We start from the raw sequence: 27,463 nt of genomic DNA, 5'->3' as shown, positions 1-27,463 counted from the left end.
CAGTAATGTGGATCTGATTTGCTAGTGTAAAACTACAGGTAGGGATATAGTTAAACGGTAAACAATGGTATAAATCTTAACTAAGGTGGTAATGTTGTTGGTTGGGATGAAGAGCGCATTTATGAGGGGACTGATGAGGAAAGACAGCAATACTACTAAGGCAACTATATAGTAGGTGGTTCTGGTACCTGAGTCAGTGAAATACAGAAGGAATAGACTCTCTGTAGAGGGCAGGCTGTGCTTAATACGGCCCAGTAACTTCCCTCAGTTCTATTTTCTTTTTTGTAAAATAACCCTGTTGCTCAAAGGATGGTATTGATAGTCTACCTTTCCTGAGAAATTGTTTTTACAGACTCATGAAACTCTAAAATCGGCTCAGTCTTAAGCTTGAACATTAAATCAATCATTTTCTTGTTAATTGAAAAGCATAGAAATAAGTAACAATGGAACTGAAAATACTTACTCCGTAGACAAGTTCCCCAACCATGCCATTCCATATTTTAGTCTCTGGATCCCGTGCTCCATATTTCCCATCACCGACAATGGATAATTTGTATTTGATCCTTACATGTTTGGCTATTTCATAGGCTAAATCAACACAATAGCCTTCATAGCGCTCATTTCCTTCCAATTGCTCATGGTTCTTTTTATACATTACATATGGTGATTCCTTTGGGATAGAAAAGAGAACAAAAGATTACTCCTATCTATTTATTTTTCTAAGAGATAGTAAATGCAATAGGAAGCCTTTTCGCCCTCTGTTGCTATTGAAGCTTAGTGTATGGAAACGATTTTTTAAAATTTTGACTCAGTAAGAAGGGAGCCTCATTCAACTATTCATGGAGCCATGTATTCCTTGGAGCCCTTAACAGATAATTTAATGAAGTAGGGAAACATTTAAGTTTTTTTTCCCTAAAGTTTGAAAGTGGGACTCATTTTAACCATCAAAGCCTTTTGATTTAGTTGAATTTGGAAGTGCTATATTCTTCAGTACATAAAGATGAACTAACTGCCTTTGATTTCTAAGGATGTATCTGGTAGAAGGGATAGCCAGCTCTGGCAGGCCATAGGGAAATGTTGATTGTTGTGAAGTTGGAAGGTTTGGCTCACTCTTTTTTCCATCTGCAGGGCTATTTACAGTTCCTAGGATAAGGTGAAGGAGAGTAATTGGTCTATACTATTTAAATGTCATACTTGTCTTGAACTGAGGTATGTACTACTTTAAAAGTAGCTTTTGGAAAACCATTTTAAAACTGACACTACTCCCTCAAATGTCTGTATTGTGTTGAACTTTGTGGAATACCTCTATATGGCTAATTGTGCCTTGAAATGCTCCTAAGACATAGGTATGATATTATTTTTATTTATTTCCATCCTAGAAATAGCAAAAATAAAATCCTGAGGATTAGAAAAAATGTGACTTGCACAGTTATACATAGGCGTGTTAGAGCCAATATTCGAACCCTAACTAATTTTCTTTTATACAATGACAGCTCTTTATGTACGGGTGAAGTACTATTCTTTGGGGGGAGAAGTGGAAGAGAACAATGTAAAATTGTTCCTCATTCATTCATTTATTTATTCTCTTTCTTTTTGTATTTCTTTTGTGTGTATATGGCAAATGAGCACATACCATGGTGCTTGTTTAGAGGTCAGAGGGACAACTTACTAGAGTTGGTTCTCTCCTTCACCTATATAGGTTCTGAGCATTAATCTCAGGCCATCAGGCTTGGTGGCAAGCACCTTTACCCACTGAGCCACCCCTCCACCCTTTATTTCTTCCTTTTGATTTTCTGAAGGAACCTTCACACATACTTAGCTCTGGGCCAATTCTCCACCTCTTCCTTTCCCTCCACATCTACCTCCAGTCCCCCTGTACCCTTTTGTCTCCAGTACTTTCCCTTCCATGTTGATAACGCATGTGCTTAGTTTCCCTTCCCACTACCCACTGATGTCTCTTTGCTCTCATGAACCCACTATCTAGTTTCTTGGCCATTACTCATACTTACTCCTGTTTAAATACCCATACTTAATGATTGGAAATTGATATCTGCATGAGTGAGAGCATGTAGTAGTGTTTGTTTTTCTGAGCCTCAGTCATACTACTTAATATAATATTTTTCCAGTTCTGCAAACTTTCCTGGAAATTCTATAATTCAGTGTGTCTTTATGGATGAATAAAATTCCATTGTGTATTGCAACATTCTGTTCATCATGGAGAGGTGTTTGAGGTTCCTGAACAGCTGTCCTGTTAGAACTTTTGCATGCATGAACTAAACATTGGCTGAAAAATATTTGTAGAACTGATAAAGGTACTTGGAACTGAATAATACTTTTAGAATGCTGTTGAGAAAGTCTGCTTATTGCATGTTCACACTTACCAGAATGGTAGTCACTACGATGGTCCGGTTCTCTGAGGATGCACTGTCATTGCTGATTTGCTGATCTGAGAAGGGCACAAACCTTTCATACTCATTCCAGTAACCAGCCTAGAAAGAACAGACATTTGACCTGGATGCCTATTTTTCTCTCAAAAAATACTAAGTGGACTTTAAGTAGTTTGAGATTTACAAGGATTGATACTCTGCTTCTATCTGTTACTGCCCTCAGGACGAAAAGGATACACACAGAGGGATGCTATTGCTCCTTTATCTTGAGGATTCCTTTTCTTGCCTTACCCTTTCTGACATTCTGCAAAATACTTTAGCCCACCCTGTGATGATCATTTTTTTCTACCATTAAATTTTATATGGCAGAAAAAAGTTTGGAACTTCAAAATGCTGATATATAGGAGTATAAAGCTAGTTAGTAGTCTGTAGATGTAACACAAGATAGTTTATAGTCTAAGAGTTTATCATATGGCTATGAAATCCCCTTAATGTATAACTCAACTACTAGTAAGATAGAAGCCAGCTGGCCATATAAAATTCAGCTACAGGAAAGGTATTTTGTCCCAAGGGTGTTTTTTTTTTTTTTTTTTTTTTTTTTTTTTTGGTGGATTAGCAAAATGCAACGAGACCTATTTTTCATTTTTCTTTGCTAAAAATCGTATGTGCTTTGGAAGATTCTGTTTAATAGCATGCTATAAAGTTGGTGATTCCTTCCCTTTGTTCAGAAAACTGTTGACTAGACTCAGAAGGTCACCCTCCTTTAAAAACATGTAGTTGGATCATTCTGATTACAAAACTCTATGTATCTTATCTATGCTCCTCAGCAGATGGAAAGACAAAAACACCAAGTGAGGCTTTTCTTTGTGTATTTCCCACATATCCTCTTGTGTGGGAATGCTCTCATATTTGGAGAGACATATCTTTTACTGTCTGTTTTTGTTACTTACTTTTCGAGAGCCCGAGACTTTCATTTCATACACATCAATGGTATAATTTGTCCTACGTCCGTAAGTATCGAATTGGATGTTTCCAGTCATTCCTTGTACTTGCACCTGGTAAAAAAGGCAAAAGGCAAAAAGTTACACTAGCTTTTACATCCTAGGTCTCTAGGATAAAATCTTTTGAGGATTTTCAGTTCATGTCATTGAATTCCATGTGGCAGATCAAGTCTTCACAACCTGTATAATGCAGTGAGACATCTATAACCAGTGTTTCAAAGACTTGACATTTCTAGTATTCCCTTCTTAAGAGTGTATTTACGCTGAACTAGGTTAATGCATTCTTCTTCATTATAAGTTTCTTTGGGGCCATCATTGTGCCTTATCTTTATATTTCCAATATTTGAAAATACAACATGACTCAGTGGTCCTAATCTGTAAAATAGGAAATCTCTGAAGTACATATCTCTCAGAACTATTTAGGTGATTAAATGAGATCTAAGTAATGCCTGGCATGTAGTGAATATCACAGTACAGTCTAGATTTATTAACATGTAAAATTATTTATTTATTATTCAGTGTGTGTGATATGAATGTATGAATGCAGGTGTACATATGCTACAGTGTATATGTGGAATTCAGAGGACATTTTTCAGGAGTTGATTCTCTCCTTCCCCCCTGAGATCTTGGATTGAACTCAGGTCATTAAATTTGTGTACCAAGCACCTTAACCCATGGAGTCTTCTTGCCAACTCCAAGCTGTATTAATTACTATCCATAATGAATTTGGCTATTTTTTAGAGGGTTGTCCATTTATGAACTTCTACAGTTCCCCTTATTTAAACTATATACCAAGGGATAGATAGGTAGCAGAGAGCGTGAAGGTGAATAGAGAAATAATTCAACGGTGGATAAAAATTTGTTAGCTTTAAGGGATTAGGAATATAGAACGCCAGATAACAAGATAGACGCGCTAGAGCTGCATTCTTGTAGTGAGATGCCAAGTTCAGAGTCCACATATGCTATAGTGGTTCCAGGGCCTAGGCCTAGTCTTATGAAAATAAGAGGCTACATCTACTGACAGATTTTGTTATCTGCTCTATAGTTCAGAGATATCAAATAAAGATTGTCTGTCTGTTTGTCAGTCTATCTGAAATTTTCCCTTCCTAAGTAAGGGTCAAAGCCTTCAAAAAAAATTTTGTTTTGTTTTCTTAGGATAAACTGGCAAAATACGTTTCCCTCCATTTCTAGAAAATTACAAGCTACCAAATAAGTCAAGGACAGTAATAGGGTTATACTGCCAAGGAAAAAATTGATAACAAGGCTTTGGGATTTTTTTTTTTAAGACGGGGATTGCTTAGTACCAGTAGGAGATTATAGAACTGGTGCACATTGTGATGTCTGACAGAGCAGAGACAATTGCATGGGACTCATTAAGAAATTCTTCATTGCTTCATATACTCAGACCTTCAAGTCTCATTAAGAATTACATATTTCAAAAGATCCAGCTTATCTGAACTTGATTTATGAACTAGATGGTCAATAGATGTCCTAGAGACACTAGAAACATGATTCAAGTCTTTGGTGAGCAGGAATAGAATTGGACTACCACTCTAAGTGAAGTCTATTTTTTGGGATGTGGTCTGGTGTTGAATGCCAGTGACAGGTTTGTACCACCTAGAATCCCCTTTTAATCCAAATAACTGTGCATATGATTTACCCATGATTTTAATCATCTATATCTTTCTGGCTTCCATGCTAGACTGGGAGCATTTCAAGACAAGAGACATCCTTTTTCTATGTTTTCAACACTAAATGCAATGCAATTCAAATATGAGATCTCCTTAGCTTATCTCATATTTGCATCCAATATAGAGCCTGATACATACCCATAGGTGCTTACTAAATGCAGAATAGATGGCATGGTTATATATTAATTTAATCAGGTCCCTTACATGCTTCTATCTAAAAACAGTGATTTTGTTTCAAGATTTCTTTAGAGGAAGAAAACGGTTTATTGAGAAACAATTATGTGTTAGTCATGGAAAGGATGTTTGTACATCAGGTAATCTCAAGTTTAATGAGCTCAAGTAAAGGGGGATATTTTTTAATTTAGTAAAGCATTTAGTATTTTAGATCAGCCTTATTTTAAGTCCCTTTGAATATTACAGTATTACTGTAGAGGGACCATATTCTTTTGGAAAAGGTCATTGCTTTCCAGATTTTTTGAAGCAGTGGAAACAAGTTGGTCTGTAAAAAGAGTTGAAAGATCGCTGTGATCAGGTGACTAATCATTAAGGCCTGGAAAGAAAGGTGACATATTTGGTTTATAGCTTGAACTTACCAGTGAGTTAGACATGTAGAAAACTTTTCTGTGTGACAGGATAGTTGGCTTAATTATTTTGTAGTCTGTCTTTCTTTCTTTCTTTCTTTCTTTCTTTCTTTCTTTCTTTCTTTCTTTCTTTCTTTCTTTCTTTCTTTCTTCCTTTCTTCCTTCCTTCCTTCCTTCCTTCCTTCCTTCCTTCCTTCCTTCCTTCCTTCCTTCCTTCCTTCCTTCCTTCCTTCCTTCCTTCCTTTTTAGTTTTTCAAGACAGGGTTTCTCTGTGTAGCTTTGTGCCTTTCCTGGAACCCACTCTAGCCCAGGCTGGCCTCGAACTCATGGAGATCCACCTGGCTCTGCCTCCCGAGTGCTGGAATTAAAGGTGTGTGCCACCACCACCTGGCCTGTAGTCACGTTTCTTATTTTCTACTCTGGTGGCCAGTTTTCTCTTTGGGGAAGGTGGTGGATTATGTTATGAATGGCCAATCAATTAGAAATGCTGGCTTCTGCCCCATGAGGTTTTGTTGATGAAAATTCCTTTTGATTCACTCTGAGGCAGTTTTATATTTCACTCATCATTATGTTCCACCTGACAATACAAATCTTGTAACTGCTAGGAAGGTTGAATTTAATTAACTGCTCTTCAAAATCGTGCACTGCTACTTCCATCAAACTACACTTAGGGCACTTGTTATGGAATTGACATAATGACATAAAAGTCTGCATGATAGGAGAATGACTCATATCTCTTTTTTGGAGAAAGACACAGGGGCTTCTAACCTCTTTTGATTGAATGCATCCAACTTGGCAAATTTAAGGCGGCAGTAAGAGAGCCAACTACACCAAAATGATGTACGTTATGAGGCTGTTCCCAATTCTTCATTGCTGGGTTGTGCACAGAATTATCTTACGATGGCCTATCTCTTTGTTCATTTGGATGTCCCAAACATCAAGATAATTAGTTGGAAAGAAGAGATTCTTGTACTCTTGAAGGCTCATTTTAATGCATGCAGGCACATGTGGCAGGCATAAAGTAAAATATTCAGGAAAGAGCTCTTGCTTGGAAAGCTGCAATGAATGGGTGATGTTGCTCCTAGTGTAAATAATGGAATCTGTTCAAAGGACACTGCTTGAAGCCTTAAATGATCCCCTACCCAGTAAATACTAAAAACAAGTGACCTATTTGATGGTCTATCCATTGATTCCTTGTACTTTTCTTTAGGCTTTTTCTTTGCGGCACTGGGCAAAAGCCTCTTAAGTAGGCCTAGAAATGCATCATGTTCCTGCATTCTACCATGCAGAATAGTACAAGTGTTCTTTTTGACAACAGAAATACTATCACACTGGCTCAGTTCCACAGTCCATTCGGCTCATAATTTGTCTGATGTGCCTAAGAATGCTGCTGTCCTTTGTAATGCTTATCTTGAAGTTAGGAACATTTTATAAAATATCCCAGTCTCCCTAGGAAATGTCATATTTGTAGAAGACATGTTATTTTGAACCTATTTAGTTTTTAATCTATAATTTCAGAGGATACCAAGTTTCATTTTCTATCTACAGTGCAGCACAGACCCCAAAATTTATTTGCCCTAAATTTACTATATTTTTCAAACTTCATTGTAGATCTTTCTACTGATGGAATTCTAGATTGGGGTGATCATCTGCATTTATCTTTTCTGTACAGCCTGAGATGCTGTTCCTTTTAGTACACCCTCTTTCAGGACGGGGGTCTCATTTTTTTTGTGTCTTTATAAGGCCTACCCACTCCAACAAACAATTGTCTTTACCATTTTCAGAGCTCTCTCAATATCAATTCCTTGACTCCAGGGCACAGCAGGATTCGCTAAGCAGTCTCCAGCACTGCCTCTGCGGGATACATCCACTCGCTGCCTCCTCAGGTATCGGAAGGCTTCTGCTATGACCAATATTGCATCGTGTGTCAATGCAGATGTGTACTAAAATAGATGCATGGAAAAGAAGAGAACATCATAAACAACATCCTCCAGACTTGCCTTGTACTTCCTTATGGTTTTCCTTCACCTCTACCTTTTGCTCTACAAAGAAATCATCCTAATTATTTGAGTTGGAAATTCTCTCTGGGCAAGCCTGACTTTGATGCATTCAACAATGATGCCTCTTACCTCATGTGTGCACATGTTAGGATTATTAAGATCAAATGGCTCAAGGGAATCTCTTTCTAGCTCTCAATATTGCTTCATATTGAGTGAGTGACTATAAAAGGCTGGATCTTTCATAAGGGAAGAAATGCATGTGATGTTAAGGGATGGCATATATAGATTAGAGAGGAAACAGCATATCCTAAAGCAAGGCTGAGTTATTGCTGTTTGTAATAGAAAATTTAGATCTGTTCTTTACTTAGGGGAAAATGGAAATAGCTAAGTTAGACAGCTTGAAATTAATTTGGAAGGAAACATTAATCATTTCTGTCTGGACCATGTTTGCAGCAAGCTAGGACCTCTGGCCAGCAATAAATCAGTTTTTGTTTCCCAGGGGGTAGCAAAAACCAAAGATGCTTTTCAATTGTAGAAAATTACAATTGTTATTGAGTTTTAAATCTGATAACGTCGACAATTTGTAGGCAATGCTTCATGATGTTACCTCTTTCAGGCAAGAATACTTACTTTCTGTTCCATGTGTACAGTGATATGTTCTACTAGAGATGAGGCTAGTCACTTAACACAAGGGATTTGATTATCTGCAGTTTGAAATGGTGGATGCTTTTCTATTAAATGAATCAACAAAGCATGATTAAAATAAGCTGCCCTCTGTTTTGCAAGGGTGATGAATACTTATAGAATATGGAATCTTATTGACTCTTTAAAACATAGCAAAATGTCCTAAGGGGAGTGCTTACTATATAAAAGTCTGTCCAAATACAATTGGGAGCGAATACATTGTTGTCTCTACAACTATCAATTTACTTTTCTCATGTTACTTTTGTTTCAGAAGCAAGTCATCAAGTATAACTATAATAGAAACATATTTTCTTTTATGAAGAAAAATCGTTGTATTTGCCCATCCTAGCACTACCTAAAGCAAACAGTGGTGATTTTCTTCCCAACCAACTGCATAAATTGTCACCCATCTTGATTCAGTTCTTCTAAAGCTATACTAAAAGAACTGATTAATTTTGCACTTCATTCAGTTTCTATTTGCCTATGCATGAGATCACCCTCTATCTAAAATAGACCCTAAAAAGAAATGTTTATAAAATATAGATTAAACAGTATCTGGATTTTAATTTCTAGATGATTTCTCCCAACTCTATATATTCTATATCAAGTATTAAAGTAGTATCTTTGATTGATTCAGTACAAGGCTCAATACTTTTTTAAACCATTTGTAGGGCTTTACTTATAAGACTAAGCATTTCTTTGTAATTTATCAGATATTACTTATATCTGATAAACTTAGTTTATCAGATGTTACTGGCTGGACATTGTTAATATATAATGGAGTTTTTATCTGAATCTGTCAAATGTTAATGGACTAGACATCATTAATGTAATTTTTGGCTGTATATATTGTATATACTTATTGGATAGTTTTTCTTGTATTAGTTATAAGCTTTCTTTAATTTTAGACAAAAAGAGAGGAAATGTGGTGGTATTGTGTTCCCCAAAATATTGTGTACCTTAATAAACTTATCAGATATAAGTTTATCAGACATGAGCACATTGCATCACACACACTCGTTGTTATTAATTGGTACCTGAGATGGTTTTCATTATCTTTTCTACAAGTTATACATCTTCAGAGCAGGAATAATCTACTCTGTAGTATCTCTCTTTATATCTTTTATCCTTGTTCATTTTCTTACATCTAACACTGTATTTTGAAAATTGTTGAGAACCCTTAAAATAATGAACAAATGTATCTCTGTCTTCTATAGTTGCTAAATTGAAACATCACAAGGCAGTGTGGTTAGGCAGTTTCATGGAAATATAAACTTTTATAAGCTCACCTAAATATAGCAGGAAAAATCATACCAGTTTAGTACATTACAAAGGATTTGATTATAAAACATTCCTCATTCAGAATGTGACCATATTTGCTGTGCCAAATTAGGACACCTGGTCTGACCAAAGGGCAGGATGGTTTAAAACGGGACTGTCCTGGAAAACTCTGGCACGTATAGTCTGTACTACAACCAATACAGTTAGCTCCTAACTAGTGAGTGAATTTATTGAATTGTAAAATTATGTTTAGATTGTGAATTTTCTAGAGCATTTCAATTGTTTAAAAATTTTACTTGTATTAGGTTCTGATGTGACCCATTTAGGGTAGTACAGAGCGCATCTCTTCTTTCTTCTATGTCCCCCATGGTTCCTCTCTACCCTATTACTGTCAGAGAGAAATGAGAACATGAAAATATGAGAAAGGAGAACTTCCCCAGTTTCCCTTTTTAAAGGAACGACTTTAACAGTACTTGACTCCTCATCTTACATTGTGGACATAGTACACATTTTCATTATAGCAACAAAGGAGAATTAAAAGCTAGTTTCATATTTGAATTGATGTTCTCTTAGCACATCAATTCAAGTATACATACATATATATATATATGTATATATATATATGAAAGATCCTTTGTGTACATGAATAATTTCCTCTAATTCATCTGTTTTAAACTTGTGAGTAAATAATAGGATCTCTAACCATAGGGAACACATAGGAAAAATATGGACTCTAAATATGACTTTCTACTTTTACTATTCTTATCTAGATTTTGAGAAAATGAGCAACTTACATAATCTAATTATTTTTAAAGACACTTTTGTAGACAGGCAACTATTTCTGTTCAATATTTCCATACATGTAGGTAATACATAGTCTATATTAGAGACTAATTCACCTGGGTGTTCTGAGATTCATGGAACTTATTATCATGGAGCAATCACATAAATAATGTAAAATCCAATTTTCTGTTTCAGACTATCAATCTTCTTTACCTATTCCCACTACCTCCACCCTTTGCCTGATTCAGGTTCTTGTACTAGTGCAAATTACTATGAGAATATTAGAAATTAAATTCATTTAAAATTAAAGTTAACTTATTTTCAAACACTAGCTTTTTGTAAAATCTTATTCTCTATAGTTTCTTTATATGGGGATGGGGTTACATAATAGAATCAATTACAACTGTCTTTTTCAGCATCTTTAAATCACTTCTGGGGGAAAAACACTAGACCACAGGATGGTTGTAAATATACAATATCCATATCGAAAAGCTTTGGAAAGCTGGCCTTCATTATCTATGTGTCATGGAGCATTACCTTTAGTGGTGCATTCTTGGCTTCAGGAAATTCCCTTTCATCCAGTCTCACCCAGCGCTGTATGAACTGCTGAACCATTGGGTTTTCATTGTTGACAATCTGGAAACCTGTAATATTAGCTCCCCCGTGCATGACTCTTTCCAGTGAAATGTCTGTAAAACCCTGGAAAGACAGTGAAAGGGATCATGACTGTGAGAGGCATACATTGTTGCTTACATTATCTGTTGGAGACTAAGGATAAAATGAAGGATTCCTTCCCTGGGATTAATTATTAGCAATAAAGAAGGTCTTCAATGTGTAACTAATTTGTAGGATAGCATGTCTTTGAAACTATAGGCACAATGAAGACATGGTGCATACTTCCATTTTCCTGTCTGTGACTTTATTTAAGTACCACATGGAACAACACAGGTTCTGCTTTCAAGAGTATTTTGTTTCATTTATCTGTAATTTCAGTCTTCCTACATAGAGTCATATTTAATGCGATGTGACTAGAGAATGTTGAAGACATTTGACCATTAAGAAGTGCTATAAAAAATCTTTCTTCACCTTAACATGCTGAAGATAGCAGAGTGCTTCAGATTCTGGTGATGAATATTTAGACATTTGTGATTCACAGAAATACCAGTGAGTGAAGCTGACAGCCGGCTTGTATATGATGGCAGAAACCCCAGGGTGCGTCTCACATGAATCCATAAATGAGTCTTGACATCTGTATAGCATCCACCATTTGCTCCTTAACTTGCTCTTGTTACCATCTGGTGTCTTTGTCACCCAAGTTCTTCAAAGTGCTTTCCCCAGGGTTCACACCTAAGCCTTTCCACATGGGCACTGCCAACTCCATTGGGTATTGCTGTCTTCTGGGATACCTTACCCAGGAATTGCTGCTACTTCTATTGGCGGTGGGTCTCCTGTGCTTTGTTGCTCATGTGTTAGAATCCTTAATGAATGGATAACAGCTTTCTATATCAATAGGAGGGAAGGTGGAGGAAAGCTCAGAGGAGTTGGGGGAGAGGAAACCATAAGAATATATTGTATGAAAAGAAACTATTTTCAGAAAAAGAAATAAAATAAATGTGCTTATAGGCAACAGACTTCTGTGACAGTGAGAAGCGAAAGGGTCCTAGCAGATGGGAATTTCCTTTATATTTCAAATATAGGAGTTGGCTAGTTCTGAGTTTTCCTCCTCCACGGCTGTTGCCAGAATTCGGGTATATAGCCTGTGTACCTCATTGCTCTTGCATTCAAAAAGAAAACAACAAGAAGAAATTAGTAAATGAAATGGATTTCTTTATCATTTGGGAAAATTGTAGAATGTGCCTGTGGCAGTTTTACTGCTTATAAAAATCAAGAGACTAAAATTTGAAAAATATATTGATTTTAAGAGGGAGTTGAAGGAGAAAAGGGAGGAGAGGGAGAAGGTAGAAGGGATGTAAATACAGTACTCATGTTTGAAATTCTTTTAGAAAAATAAACATTTTAAGTTTAGATTATCTTGAGATTTTGTGTGTGCATGTGTGCATGTGTTTATGTATGAATATACAAGTAACAACATATGTGTGGAGACCAGTGGTCAGTGTTGAGTGTTTTCCTCAATTGCTCTTCCTTTTTTCCTGAGACAAGGTTTCTCACTAAACCTGGAGCTCATTGATTTGGTTGGTTGGCTGACAATTAGCTCCATTGATTCTCCTGTCTCTTCCAATTCCCCTTCTCCCACACTTGGATAACATGCATGCACCACCATGCCCACCTTTTGTACATGAGTTTTAGGGACCTGAATTCATATTCTCATGTATAACTTGTTTTTAACTGAGCAATCTTCCAACACAACCTCACCGCTAACATTTTAGTGTAAGAAAATTTCAAATATACAGAAACTTTGAAAGTACTATACAGTGAACACCCTTATAGTCAATATTTATACTTTATTACTAATAGTCTCTTGTTCACAAGTCAGTTTCATTTTTGGAATATATTTCAAACAAAGAAGTGGTAATTATGTGCAGATATTAATATCTTTTACCTCCAAAGATTTAATACATGTGCCAATAACTAGAATTTCATGTTTATATAGTTATTTTTCTCCCTTACTTTTTGTATTTGTGGTATAAGTATGTGCATATGGGTGTGTACATGTGTACATACAAGTAAATATGCCCACATATGTGTGGGTCTTCTTTCCAGCCTCTTTTTTTCCTTTTGAGGTAAAATTAATATTTAATGAAACATATAGTCATAAAAGTATATTCAATGTGTTTTTGATAAATGCATATGCCTATATTACCCATATTATTATAAATTCTTTTACTTTCTTTTTGCATTTTCAAAACATCTTCTTTGAAGTGTGATAATCACAAAAAAGTATGTGCACATCTTTAAGTGAAGATATTATTAATATCTGCCCCCGATTTAACCAGTACTCAGAAATGTCCCATGTGTCCCTCTCCAATCATCAACCCCGACTTTACTCCCTTAATTTCAGAGTTCTTTAAAATGACTCAGAAAATGGTCTTAGAAAATATTTTAGTGAAACACTTTCTCAGTAATTAGAATCCCCATCATCTTCCATTCATTGTGAGATATGAATTTAAGGAGATTGGAGAAGGAGCCAATTAGTTTGGTTTGCATATTAAGAATCACTCCTCCTTTCTAATAACCACAAGGCATTTTAAAGTTAATATTAAGTTGTTATGATGAGTTTTATCCTAAAGGATCCCTTCATGAAAGATACTATGACATTATTTTCTCCAATTTGCTAACCCCTGCACTAAAGTCACCAGAGAAGCAAGCTTGTGTATAAAACCTAGCAGAGGCTGTCATTGCTAAGAAAGTCTATTACTCAACTCCCTACTCCCCAAATGAAGAAAAACAGAAAACGGAGAATATGACTTTAATTAATAGTTTTAATTTTGCCAAATGAAAACATATTGGGCAGTAACAGATACTGCATAAGAAAGCTGCCTGCCTATTTGCATGCTGTTATGGGTAAAGGGGAAGGTCTCTGATTCCTTTGTCAGATTTCTTCTTTATGTGGGTTAACTACAGTCTCCACAGTGGTCCAATTGGGGATACAGCTCTTAAATTCTCTCAAAAGATACATCAAATAATCACAGAACACATAGATGATGAAAAGTTTCAATAAAAGAATGGGGGAAGGGTCAGTGGCAGAAGACAGCGGAGAAAGAAGGTTCGGTGGCTCGTGCTCTGCCTTCTATATTTGTTTTACCTTTATAAGACCTGTTTTATCTTCTGTTTTTAAATAACTTACTAGAGTCTATTGTTGTGTTGACAAAGTTATAAATTGAGGCTCCAAACTACCTACAGTTAGTGAAATAACTATTATAACAAAGCTGACTAGCAGACATGTAGTATGTAGACTAGAAACATGGAATGGCAAGACTGGGAGAAATATAGAGGATCAGTGATGAGTTCAGATTTAAAGGCACACACTGTTAGACTCCTAGCTCCCAAATTTTAAAGCACTACGCTTTGTCATAAGTTGTGGTTAGAGATAGTTATTGGGTTGGACACACACATCTCTTTATAGTGTTTTATTGAAGTTGCGTATCCTTGAAACCAGAATAAAGACACTAAACAGAACAGGATACCCCCAGACACATAGAGGGTACAAAAAGGGGACTCAAATGATGGGAGGGAAGTGTTGCAGGGAGTGTCATGGTAAGATAATGAAGTTGGAGAAAGGCAGCTGGCTGGCAACTAGCTCACTTTCTCTACCCATCTTATTAGGACATTGGACATTGTGATTGCTTATATATGTTCAAAATTTTACTTCTTGCTTGGTTGCAAGGAACGTTAAGGATGATTTTGAGGCTAAGTCTATCTAAAGATTGTATAAACATAACACTGTAGAAGAGACCTTCGAAACTTTGGATGATATAAAAGAAAAAAGATGAAAGACACTTAAAATACTAAGTTTGGGGCCACACATTATGAATAGGGGGAGAGTGTGGCTGAGCCCTGGTCCACATTCATCTGCTTTCTCAGTATTGTAAGGAATTTAACTTTTCTACAATTCATATCAAATTTACTTTTAAGCGTTGCCACAAAATGTTACTAATTTGAGAATATTGAGACCATGGATTTCTAAATGCAAAAGTCCACGTTGACTGCTTGGACAGTGGATAGAAAATAAAGGGAGGAATGTCAGGGGTGGAACAAGGGGAGCTCAGATAGAGGTGCTGAATAAATCGCAGGATTCAGCTAGACCCTGGACTAACTTTATTCTGATTCAATTTAGCAGTTCAGTCACTGTTTTCCTTTACAAAGTGCTAGCTTATATTGTGAGATACTATCATCTCTGAGGATTAAATCAAGCCTGGTTTCAACACGTATTTCCCATGACTTTGACAGAAGAGAGATGGCCATGAATTATTTCACAATCATGAGAAGGCACATCAAGATGGAGGAAAAGAAAGACTCCAGTTCTTTTAGGATTGAGGATCTCAGTTAAGGGCAAGAGATGTCCAGTTCCTGAAACTCTGTGAATAATATTCAAAGTATTCAGGGAAATATCCATTTCTGCTTTATTTTATTAAATAATTTTCATCATGTGAGCAAGAGACATTTTGGGTTGGTTCCATCTCTTCTTTTTCACTTCTCTCTTGGGCTTCTTCTCATAGACTGGATTCTCTCGGATAGCAGCATGAGCTTTCTTATACATCTCCTCCATCACATCTGTAGTCACGTTGTTCTTGAGGTACTGAGAGAACTGTTTCTTATAAGTTGCTCAAAAGAAGGCAAGCTTCCTCAGAGCTCAGGAAAGGGCTGCTGAGAGCTAAAGCAATTTTCTATGAAGATTTTTTTCATAAGGATAATAAACTTATTGACTAAGCAGCCAAAAAAATAAAAAAAAAATTTCATCATGTAATACACCCACTGCCATTATGGTGTAAGACTGGTGCTAATCATTGAAAACAATATAAGGATAGCAATGACAGTCAGGAGCCAATATAGCAACCAGAATATGTGAGTAGGGCAATGGATGAGTGTTAGAGGCAGGACACAGTGGCAGGATGAGGTAGGTTAGGAGAAAATAGTCTGATGCAGAGACAGGCACTGGAAGGTTATAGCTCACAGTTACTGTTATTTCATCATTTAAAGGAATTTCACTGCTTGACTTTGCCTGATCTCATAGAAAAAGGTAAGTATATTGAGAGGGAGTCTTTCCTAAATCTCTAGAAAGATACTAATTTCATAGAGATGATAACAAATTCCATATGAGAAAAGGAGTAAATAAAAATGGGAAATATCATTAAAAACAATGAACTTATAATTGATATCTAAGAGGCAAAAGTAGTCTGTTTATTTATAGCTTATCAGTTTCCATTATAACATGCATTCAAACATGTTATTTTTAAATTATGTATTGCTAGATTGAACTGTTGACATTTGCAGTTAATATCCCTAGTAACATGATGAAAGAGGTGACCCAAAATTATCTACATGGGAAAAGAGTGAAAAAAGACCAAGGGAGTGATGATTTTCCCTTGTACCATGGTACAAACTGCGCTGTGTTTCTGATCATAGCTCTAGATTACATTGTGATATGTGTAAATATAGTCTATAGATACAGGCAATAGACTTGATTATTTGGGTAACTTATACATAGACACTAATATAAGGGAGCTTACTGACAAATACATAAGGTATTAGAAGAGGAAGAAGTGGGCGATTGTGACAAGGTGGGAATATTGGAGATTAATGTTTCTAATATGGGTAGGTATGAAGAAGTTTCCTTCTTGCTTTGCCTCTTGTCACAATATATTCAGGTATTTTGAATATCCATAGATATAACTAAGGTTCACTTCCTGTGCTGACAAGAATATTTGACTAAAACTCACCGAGACTAGTGTGTTTTCTCTAAAAGAAAAATAGAACAGAGACTTTCACTTATTGCATGGGAGGTAGAAGGACTAACGGAAATGGGAAGACAGGGAAAAGAGCAAAGGAAGGTGAGAGAACAGTGTTGGCTACTGGGCAGGAACTGGCTGACTCTTGGTTCATCTGCTCATTGGACATGGTTCAAAGCCTTTTTCATCACACTCATTGTATTTCACTTCAGGGCATTTCACTTTTTCACAAGCTCTGACTGATTTTCAGTTCTTGAGCTGACCACCTACAGACCGAGAAGTGGGAAGGAATATATGCTGAGTTGACTGAAAAGTCCATAAATAAAATAGTACACCAGAAACAGCCACCCCACAAATGGAAGGTGAAATGGAAGAATGGTTGTGTGAAAGTTATTGGGAGAGACAAGAGTGTCAGGAGATAACTGCTTAGTACTTAAGGACAGGAATTGGGCAATTATTGCTAGGTTTTCTGTTTCTCTTCTGACATGGCCTAAAGCCTGCTACTTTTTCATCAGTATTCTAGATTTTATGGGTGGCATGCACCAATACAAACTGGAGGTACAGAAAATTGAGATTAGATGGGCAATTTCAGCAAAGAGGTCACCAAAATTACATTCATAATATAAGAAGGATTTTTTTTAAAGGCAAGGTTTGTCCTAAGGAGTAGAATAATCCAAGTGGAATCACTTTCTATAATGTGCTGCAGCTGACCGGATCTTGCTGTACTTTTCATTTTATCAAATCAGCCGGCACTGCTAATTTACTTGCTCACAAATCTCTCTCGAGTTTGATTTCTCCTGATCATCTAAAGGAGTGGGACTATTTCCCCAGTCCCACTGAAACTTCGATAAGTAAAACAGTGTAAAAGAAGCAACAACAATTACCAGAAGCAAAACAGGAAACACCAGTATATGCAAGTCATGGGTAGAATGGAAGAAGGTGAGAGAGTGGAACCTAATGTTAGGCAGCACTCGGCAGATCCCTGCTTGCCTTCTAACGTGATCCAAAGCATACTGTCACTTCTATTACATGATGCTGCATTCTGTAGCTTATCTGAGTAAACACAATTAGCCAGGTATGGAAAACTGAGATAGGTGTCTCACAACAACTTCATCAAGGACAGTGATGTGAAAACAGTAATCACTCCATATTCCAAGATTAAGTGGTAAAGAATGAGGGTGTGTATGTTCAAAGGGGACTATTGGGTGACTCTTTTTGTGTGGAAGAAGATATTTGCAGGTTCTTGATCCTGCTATGCCTCCTGTCATAACTTTCTAAGACATTTCACTTTTTCTTAAGTTGTAGATTTCATTTTGTGAGCTGGCCACTTGAAAACATTATGTGGGAATATTGAATTCAAGTCTCACTTAAACCTCTGAAAATGATGACACCATGGAAATGTCCATTGAGAACCTAAAGTATATAAAGGAAAATACAGGTGTTAAAGTTAGTGATAGAAGTTTAGGCTCATGTCTATGAGGAAGAGCTTGCTGGCTGCTGGTTCCTACTTACTTAAAATATAACCATGTTTAAGGCATTTTCTTTATTACAATGTTTTACTGGATTTTTCTTTTGGAGTTTCCAACATACCAGTCTCAAGTTTGTGTATAAATGTTGTCTTAGCTTAGATTACTATTGCTGGGAAGAGACACCATGACCAAGGAAACTCATATAAGTGAAAGCATTTACTTGGGGCCTTGCTTACAGTTTCAGGGGTTTAGTCTATTATCATCATTGTGGGGAACATGCTAACAGGCAGATATGGTGCTGAAGAAGTAACTTAAGAGTTACATCCTAATTTGTGGGTCAAGAGAAAGACACCAGGCTTGACACGGACTTTTGAAACACACTTCTTCCAATGCCACACCTCTTAATCCTTTTCAAATACTTCAGCTCTGTGGTGACTAAGCATTCAAATATGAGCCTGTGGGGGCCATTCTTACTCAAACCTCTGTAAAACATCTTACGTGACAGAAATGGTTAAAAAAAACAGCTGAACTAGGTAAATAAATAAAAGGGTAGAGAGTAACGGGGCAAAGAAGGAAGCTAGAGAAAAGTACTGGTAGATGGTAGAATCTGCCTGATATTTAGCTCTCCATCTATCTCTATCATTTGATTTCTTTCACAAATTCCTAGATAGAACTACAGGCATAAACAGACATACTCCATTGCATTTTACAGACTGAGGCTTGGTTCCTCCCAAAGCCTCAGCAAAACACTAATTCTACTGAGATGACAGACAAAAATTCAGTTTGTGAGCGCAATTATATGAACAAATGAGCTAGCAGGTTTCAGTATGATACTGTTAGGATGCTGTGGAGCTGCAGCAGGCACTCCATTAAGGGTGAACAAGCAGAACCTTCAGTGGGCTGTGGAGCCAAGCTATAGTGTTCAGTGAGTTATGTATGTTCAATGCATCTTCCCTCCCCCATCTCTGTTCCTCTCTCCCCACTCCTTCTCTCAAATTCTTTCTATGTTGCCTATGATAACTTTGAACTCACAATTAACCTGACTCAGTTTCTCTAGAATCCAGGCTTATAAAGTTCTTGCAACTGACATGGCTTGATTGAGATGCAGTTTTGATTTACTGTATTTTCAATTTATGATGCATTCATTGGGAGGTAAAGTCTGCCAAGTCAAGGAACATCAGTATACCCAGAAGTGCCAATGCTGGGCTACATGGTAGTTTATTTTTAGAGGTTTGTTTTTTTTTTTTTTTTTTTTTTTTTTTTTTTTTTAGGAAATTTCTTATCACTTACCAAAATGGCTGTGATAATTTATATTCCCACCAACCATGTATAAGGATTATCCTTTCTCTAGATCTTTATGAACATTTTCAATTAGCAACATAATGACTAAGAAAGCTCTATATCATTTTTGGCTGTATTGTCTACCAAAAACTGTACTCCTTTTTCTTCTTTTTTCTCTTCTTTTCTTTTCCTCTTTCTCTAATGATTTCTTGGGCTGTTGCACATTTTGATGAGTGCTTATGGACTTTTGTTCTCGTTATTTTCACATTCCCTTCTGTACAATAAGTACATTTGTATACTCACTCTACAATGTCATTGCTAAGTTACTCCAAGATCCCAAGCTCCCTGTTGTACTAAGTGGAATTTCTGTTAAGCCCATTTTATTATTTCGTGGGGATTTTACCAATTACAACTCATGATTAGATACTCAATTACTTTTGTGGGCTTACACTAAATATCAAAATCAGTGCTACTTGCCTAATTGCCACAGCGGTATCCTTTGGTTGTCTCAGTGAACTTTGCACAGGGAAGCGATTGAGAGATAGATTGAAAGGAATCCAATGCTCATATACAGGGTGAGTTAAAATGCTTTTCTCCTTTTCATATAACGAGACTACAGCCCACAGCTCCAGAGAAGCTAGGAAACAAGGAGGACCCTAAGAAGGACTCATAGATAACCTTGGGAAGGGGAAATAGATGAGAGCTCCATGAGTGAACTTGGGATGGGGGGGCAATAGAGGGCAAGGGATGGGGGATGGTCGAGCTAGGAGAGAGACAGAGTGGGATAGCAATGAAAGAGATATCTTGATAGAGGGAGACATTATGAGTTTAGGGAGAAATCTGGTGCTTGGGAAATTCCCAGGAATCCTCAAGGACAATCCTGGTTTAGATTCCTAGCCATAGTGGAGAGGGTGCCTGAACTGGCCTAACTTGGTAATCAGATTGGTGAATACCCTGTCATCATAGAGCCTTCATCCAGTAACTGACCTGGAGATAGACAAAGAATGAAGAGAAGACATAATGTGAGAAATCAGTACTGCTTGTACTGTAGTCAGAGAAAATTTTGTAGAAATTTGATATCAAAAAGTTGCTCTAAAGGCCTTTCTTCACTAACTGATGTAAGCAGATGCAAAGATCCACAGCTAAACACCAGGCCAAGCTCCGGGAGTCCAGTTGAAGAGAGGGGAGAGGGATTCTATGAGCAAGGGGGGCGGTCAAGATCAGGATGGGGAAATCTACAGAGACAACTGAACCAAGCTAGTGGCAACTCATGAAATTTAGAGCAACAGCTGTGGAGCCTACATGGGACTGGACTAGACCCTCTGCATCCAGGAGACACTTGTGTAGCTGGGTCTGTTTGAGGGGCCCCTGGCAGTGTGATCAGGATCTATGCCTGGTGCATGAGCTGGCTTTTTGGAGCCCATTACCTATGGTGGGATGCCTTGTTCAGCCTTCATGCAAGGGGGAGGGGCTTGGTTCTGCCTCAACTGAATGTCCCAGGCTTTGCTGACTCCCCATGGGAGCCCTTACCCTTTTGGAGGAAAAGATGGGGGGTGGGCCGGGGTGGGAGGAAGGCCAGGAGGGAGCAGGAGGAGGCCTGAGAGAGGGATCTGTGGTTGGTATGTAAAATGAATAAAAAAAAATTCTTAAATGAAAAAGGAAATTCTTTTCTCCTTTTCAGGTATTAAATATCTGTACATCTGGCTATTTGCCTCTGCGTTGATGGAAATATTCGCTGGAAACATGAGCAGTGAAGATACTCACTTCCATTTCATCAATTGTATCACCTTTCTATCACATTGCATCTTTCTGATCCAGAGCACTGGTGTTCATATCTGAATTCGGCTGTATAAGATGAGCCATGACTTTGTGCCTAAGAAGTTTATTCAAGGTCCTGTAAACAGTCCTTGGTTAATTATCTAAGCCCATTATTCACAAATCTGGTGTTTGAACAATTGACATTCAACACAGTCTGTCCCTAATTTGATGATTCAAACTTCAAAAGTTTCAGATGACTTTGGTATTATCTAATCTCTATTGATTTACATGTAAGCAAATAATTTTCCTTCAGGTAGTATGGATAATTTAGACCTGGAAATAAACTCATTCTAGGCTTACTTTTAGAGTATTTATTTTCAAGATATTATACAAAGATTTCTTGCACATGGAATTGTCCTTATGGTGCCTTTTGTACGTAGATAAAAACAAGCACACGGTAAGTCAGGTGACTTTTACTAAACTGATAATAGATCATGGGTGAGATATGGGAAAGTGGCCTGCTGGAGGGAAGAGAAAAAGCAGTGGAATGTAGGCTTGGAAGGCTGCCAAGGACAACCAACAATCTATCTTATCATTTTCATGAAACTGACTCTGTCTTTAGTGCTATTTGAATTGTTCATTCGGGGGTGATGCTTCAACACAGAAATGCAAAGTAATTGTGGTGGCTTAAGTTACCAGATTCCTAATGAAAGAAATGGAAAGCAGATGAGTTCTCCCACAAGGGTGGGGGTGGGGTTAGTGCAAAGAGTGAAAGATTATACCATACCAATTAGCACTTGATTACAGGTTGCTTGAATTGTTTACTAGCTCTTTTATTCTCTAATCCAATCACCAAATATACTCTGAAATTTTTTGAGTGGTTAGAATGGTGAGCCATATCATACATGGTCACTATGTATGGGACTTCAGTCCATTTGGAGCTATTTATAGGGATAAACAAGTAATTGTGACTTTATAACTGGTGAGGGAAACAGCCTCTGATATCTTTTATTTTATTTTTAACAGCTTTACTGAGGTATGATTTATTTATTGTAAAATTCATCCACTTTTCTCTGATAATTTTCAAGGCATAAATCAGATCATGTCCCTCCCCTGCTTGAAACACATCAATGACTTTCTATTGCTCTTTAACCTGCCTAGTAAAGCCTTGCTTTAGTCGAGATAAAATTGCATTTTGTCAATTCAGGGAAAACATGCTGATCATTATCTTGGCATGTGATGTTCTGTTTAGATGGTTTTTCTGTTTTGTCATGTAAATGGATCATTCTAAGCCTTTAGAGCATCTTTTTTTTCATTAAGATTTTTTAAAATTCATTTTACATACCAATCAAAGATCCCCCTCTTCCCTCCTCCCTCCCCTCCAGCATCCCCCTTCCTCCTACAAGAAGCTAAGTCCTCTCATGGGGAAGTACATTCAGTTGAGGCAGGTCCAAGTCCCTCTCCCTGTGTCAAGGCTGCGCAAAGTGTCCCATCATAGGTAATGGGCTCCAAAAAGCCTGGTCATGCACCGGGGATGGATTTTGACCCCCCCCCTTAAGCAGATCAAGCTACACAACCATCTCCTGTATGCAGAGGGCCTAGTCCAGTCCTATGGAGGCTCCACAGTTGTTGATCTAAATTTCATGAGTTCCCACTAGTTAGGTTTAGTTGTCTCTGTGGGTTTCCCCATCATGATCTTAATGCCCCTTGCTCATAGGATCCCTCTTTTCTCTCTCTCTTCAACTGGACTCCTGGAGCTCAGCCTGGTGTTTGCCTGTGGATCTGTGCATCTGCTTCCATTAGTTAGTCGAAAAAGGCCTTTAGAGCATCTTTTTAATGTCACATTCTACAAAATTTTTGGTGACTACAGTACAAGCAGTGCTGACTTCTCATGTTATGTTTTCTCTTTATTCTTTGTCTATCTCTAGGCCAGTTACCATAGCTAGGCATGACTGATCTCATCAATATGATTATAAGTTTCTCGAGGACATGGTGTTCTGTCTTCTTTGCAGTGGAGTGAATACAATTTGGGGCACTAAAATTAGACACACACACACACACACACACACACACACACACACATACTTAACCTTTGAGGCTGGTGAGTTGCCTCAGTGGATAAAGGTGATCTGAATTCTATACCTGGAGAGAACCAACCCCCAAAAGCCGTCCCCTGATCTCCATATGTATGCTCTTCCCACCCCACCCCTATATACTAGAAATGAAATAAAAAAAGAGACTGTGTATACTGTTAGGGTTATACTACACCAAATGTGTGTAGATTAATGCTGGTTCATTGACCTAATGTTACCAGCCAGATGATAGAAGGGAGGAAACAGAGGAATTACCACCAATCCAATCTTTGTAGCTGCTTGACTTGGCTAATGTCTACTGAATATGATACTAAAATGTTAGACTTATATTTGATGTGTCTACATTTGATTATTTCATTTTTAATTAATTTATTTTTGTTGCACTTTTATTGGACTATGAATATTTGGTATAAATGGGTTCATCTTTGTAAGTAGTTAAGAAGCTCTTTTTTAAAAAAAAGATGTGTACTGAAGCATTTATGTTTTGACATAAGAAGAAAACGGACAAAACAACAATAAAATAAGCAAAAGGAGAGGAAGAATAAGCACTGGTGGAGTACTGACTCTACTCAATACTTAACATATACAATCTCTAGTTCTTCAGAAAGAGGTAGACTTTACTAAATAAACAGATTTTTGGTTCTGCTGGCACCCCAAAGTTGAGCTCTAAAGAATGCATGGATTCAGATCTAAAGAGCTGAATGTTCCACATATCAGAGGTGGGGGTGTGGGATTTGGGAAGAAGAAAAAGAAGGAGGAAAACGAGCTAACACTAAAACATCAGGAAGATATATCATGGATGATACTGTGGCCAGAACAAAAGGAAAACTGGCAGAGCAGCTAATAAACTAGTTTCTACTCTCAGTTACTAACATTTCCACATGAAAACTACAATAGAGTTTGCTTATAAATGACAGAGGAACCATAGTCCAAGTATAGACAGTTCCTACCTGATGATGGTCCAAGTTAATATTTTTATTTGTCTTCAAATTGTACAAAACCGTTATGCATTGTTACAAGCTATATTTTAAGTTTTGATATATTCTGTGGCTAGTGGTATGACACTGTGCATTGATCCTTGGCAGAGGTAGTGAGCTACTCCTACTCAGTCATGTAGCTGCCAGAGTAAATGACCATGTTCTACAGTGTCCTGTGTTGCTCAGATATGAAATTCAGTAGCTTAGGCTACTAAATACATTACCAAGTTATGATATTTTCAACCTATGATATAACCTCATAAAATCATGGAACAGGTACCTGTGTATAAATCTTCTAAGTAGCCCCATTTTAGAGACAACATTGAGAAGCCTGGGAGAGAAGATATAATTCTACCAACTCATCTTCTTAAAACATTGGCTAGGTGGTGATCTTTTGTTGTAAATTTCAGGCAGGAAGGAGCGAAGGGATGGAGATTCAGAGACACAGAGAAGCATTTTGGAGGAAGAGGAATGAGTATCTAAAGTAGTCCACTTTAAGCTGACTAATGCTTGTGGCTCTTAGCAGCATGATAGAGGTTTAGACTTCAGACAAATCCCCATTCCTCTGTCTCTTGGTATTCTGCTGTATTATATCTCTGTTTTAAGAAGAAACTGAATCCTGAGCCACCAGAGAGGTTGTATACCCAGGGGACGTTACTGTGTTTCCTGGCACTTGGGACCAGTGGCAGCTTTCCCCCCGAAGTCCGCTTCCCTTGCCTACAAACCCCCGGCTCCAACCCAATGACCTCTGTGTTTATATGCCATCTGCTGAGAAGATCACAACACGTGGCTTTGAGCATTTGAATTTTTATATAGAACATTACAATTGGGAGAACAAAGGAGAGGGAAAGCAGAGAACAGAACAGGAAGACCTGGAAGGGGAAGGGAGCAGAAGGGACTAGTTAGTATTGGCAAGCCAAGCAGCATGACTCAACCTCATTTGCTTTCTCTTGAAACGAGGCAGGTTCTTTTCTGTTTTAGGTTCACTCCAAGATTTGGTAAGCATAGCAGTCATTTCTTCAAGCCTCGGTTACTCCTGGGTGTACTTCTGCATTCTACCTTATGAGTGGTAACTTTTGTCTTAGTAAAATTTAAAAAATGGTATCATCTAATATCTCTCTCCCCATATCTCCTAACATGCTATTATATGAGTGAGGGGGATGTAGAGAAAAGAGACAATGAGAGGGGGAGGGAGGGGAAGCTATAGAAGGGAAGAGTGAGAGACCAAGAGAGGTAGCGGGATACCTTTTTTTTTTTCAGATGCATTCCATTTTGGGACAGCTTTAAAACTCAGATTCACAAAGCTTTTCTTGTTTTGTTGTGTTTGTTAATTTGAGTCAGCATCTCTTTCTAAGCATTCTATTCCACCCACTCCCTAAGTGCTCAGACTACATGCCTGTCATGCCATGCTCCGCTTCCTGCTCTTGTTTAGAAAGCTCTTTTGTCTTTGATCACTTCATTCTCATAAATCTATAGTGTGTGCTTCATATTTTTATATCTCTGCATATACATGGAGGTCAAAGGACAACCCTTAGAAGTCTGTTTTCTTGATCACATGAGTCCTAGGGATGGAACTTTGGTTGTCAGATTTGGTGGCAAATACCTCTCTGCCTACTGAGGCATCCTGCTAGCCTATCTTTGCACAAACTCTGTGCCCTTTGTGAAGCTGAGATGCATGGGTGATTTGAGTGGGAAGACCCAGTCACTTCACAGACAGATTGTCTGTAATACTTTGGGCAAGTTGAAGTGGAGTATCTTTTCTGGGTCCATTTCCTGATTTTTTAAAATGATTTGAGAAGGTGGCAGGCAAGAAGTATCTTCTGATCAAAGAAGTTCAAGGAAAATAGGAAGCACAGCAGGGAGGAGTCAAAGATACATTAACTCCGATCCCCTTTCTCCGCTGCACAATACCCTGCTTGATTGCCTGTCCTTGACATTCGCTACCACTGATAGCTGACATTACTTCACTTCTACTTCCAGGGTCAGTAGCTGTCCCCAACGCCGGGAAACTGTCCGGTCTTCTAAAGCAGTGCTTAAAGGATGCAGCACTGAGCGTGTCCTGCTATGGCTCATGTTTTCCGCCCCGGGCACCTCAAGTACTTGGATTATTTGGCCTGATTTCTGGGGTGTCCTGAACATCTGCTCTTACATCATTTCAACCTGGATCTAATTTGTCTTGTATCACCAGCTGGGCTATGTTGATTAGTTCTTTGGACCCTCATCTCTGTTTAGAAGGTGGCTAAGGGCACTCACGGTCCTCTTGGCTTTTACCCATCTGGACTGATTTTAATGCTTCAGTCTGCCTTAAGGACAGCAGGCCTCTGGTTTTGCTCCTCTACCTATGTGTGTAGCACCCACCCAGTTGCTGTGTTCACATTGTCCTTCACAGTCAATCTGGGTGACATCTAAGAAGGAAGAAATACAAAACTAGAAGTGACCTTGGAGTATTCTAACATTTTAGTCTTAAATATGCCACCTTTACATTTTTCTATTGAAATCTGAATCTGAGCCAAAATTTTCCTAATATTTTTTTACATTGACTGTACTTTTGAGATTTCAACAGCAATTTATGCTTTGTTCTAAAAATTGGTGTCTGTGAAATCACAGACTTTATGGGATAGTTATTTTTAATATATATTTAATATAAATTCAAAACCAATAAGCTCTAAAGAGGCTTTGCTATGAACTACTTGACACTTGCTCATGCAAATAACCTGTTCTGGGAAATAGTGATCTGGTCTCTCTTCTCCATCTTGCAAATTAATAAATAGGTGCAGAGAGATGGCTAGTTAAATGAATTCTAAGGATTTAAACTTGACTCAGCTCATAGTCTAGTGCTTCGGTTTGCATTACATTATACTACCTCCATCCTTTACATCAATCCCTAATCTTTTTCAATATTACATTTTTATTTATTAATTAATTTTTTTTTCATTTATTTTACATCCCAACTGTAGTTTCCCCTCCCTCCTCTCCTCCTGTTCTCTCCCCTCTCTGCCCCACCTATCCACTTTTCCTCTGGCTCCTTTCAGAAAAGGGCAGGCCTCCCATGGATTTCAACAAAGCATAG

At 37.7% G+C, this 27,463-nt stretch overlaps 1 protein-coding gene across 7 annotated transcripts in view; it reads right to left on the bottom strand.

Annotated features, from left to right (window-relative positions):
- Gria3 (glutamate ionotropic receptor AMPA type subunit 3) overlaps positions 1 to 27,463 on the bottom strand; it is a 274,362-nt gene that overhangs the window by 76,173 nt on the left and 170,726 nt on the right. For all 7 annotated transcript variants that reach the window (XR_003735837.2, XM_028881611.2, XM_028881610.2 and 4 more), the window contains 5 exons: positions 10,946 to 11,107; positions 7,436 to 7,603; positions 3,338 to 3,442; positions 2,382 to 2,489; positions 464 to 670 (listed from right to left, as the gene is read on the bottom strand). Coding sequence is in view for 6 of the 7 variants with exons in the window: in XM_028881611.2 (XP_028737444.1) it covers positions 464 to 670; positions 2,382 to 2,489; positions 3,338 to 3,442; positions 7,436 to 7,603; positions 10,946 to 11,107 (750 nt within the window). In the remaining variant the exon portion in view is untranslated. The remainder of the gene's footprint in view (positions 1 to 463; positions 671 to 2,381; positions 2,490 to 3,337; positions 3,443 to 7,435; positions 7,604 to 10,945; positions 11,108 to 27,463) is intronic.

Source organism: Peromyscus leucopus, chromosome X (assembly GCF_004664715.2).
Source record: "Peromyscus leucopus breed LL Stock chromosome X, UCI_PerLeu_2.1, whole genome shotgun sequence".
Classification (NCBI taxonomy): Eukaryota; Metazoa; Chordata; class Mammalia; order Rodentia; family Cricetidae; genus Peromyscus; species Peromyscus leucopus.
The sequence above is the reverse complement of the archived record's forward strand: the minus strand, read 5'-3'. Positions and strand labels throughout refer to the sequence as shown.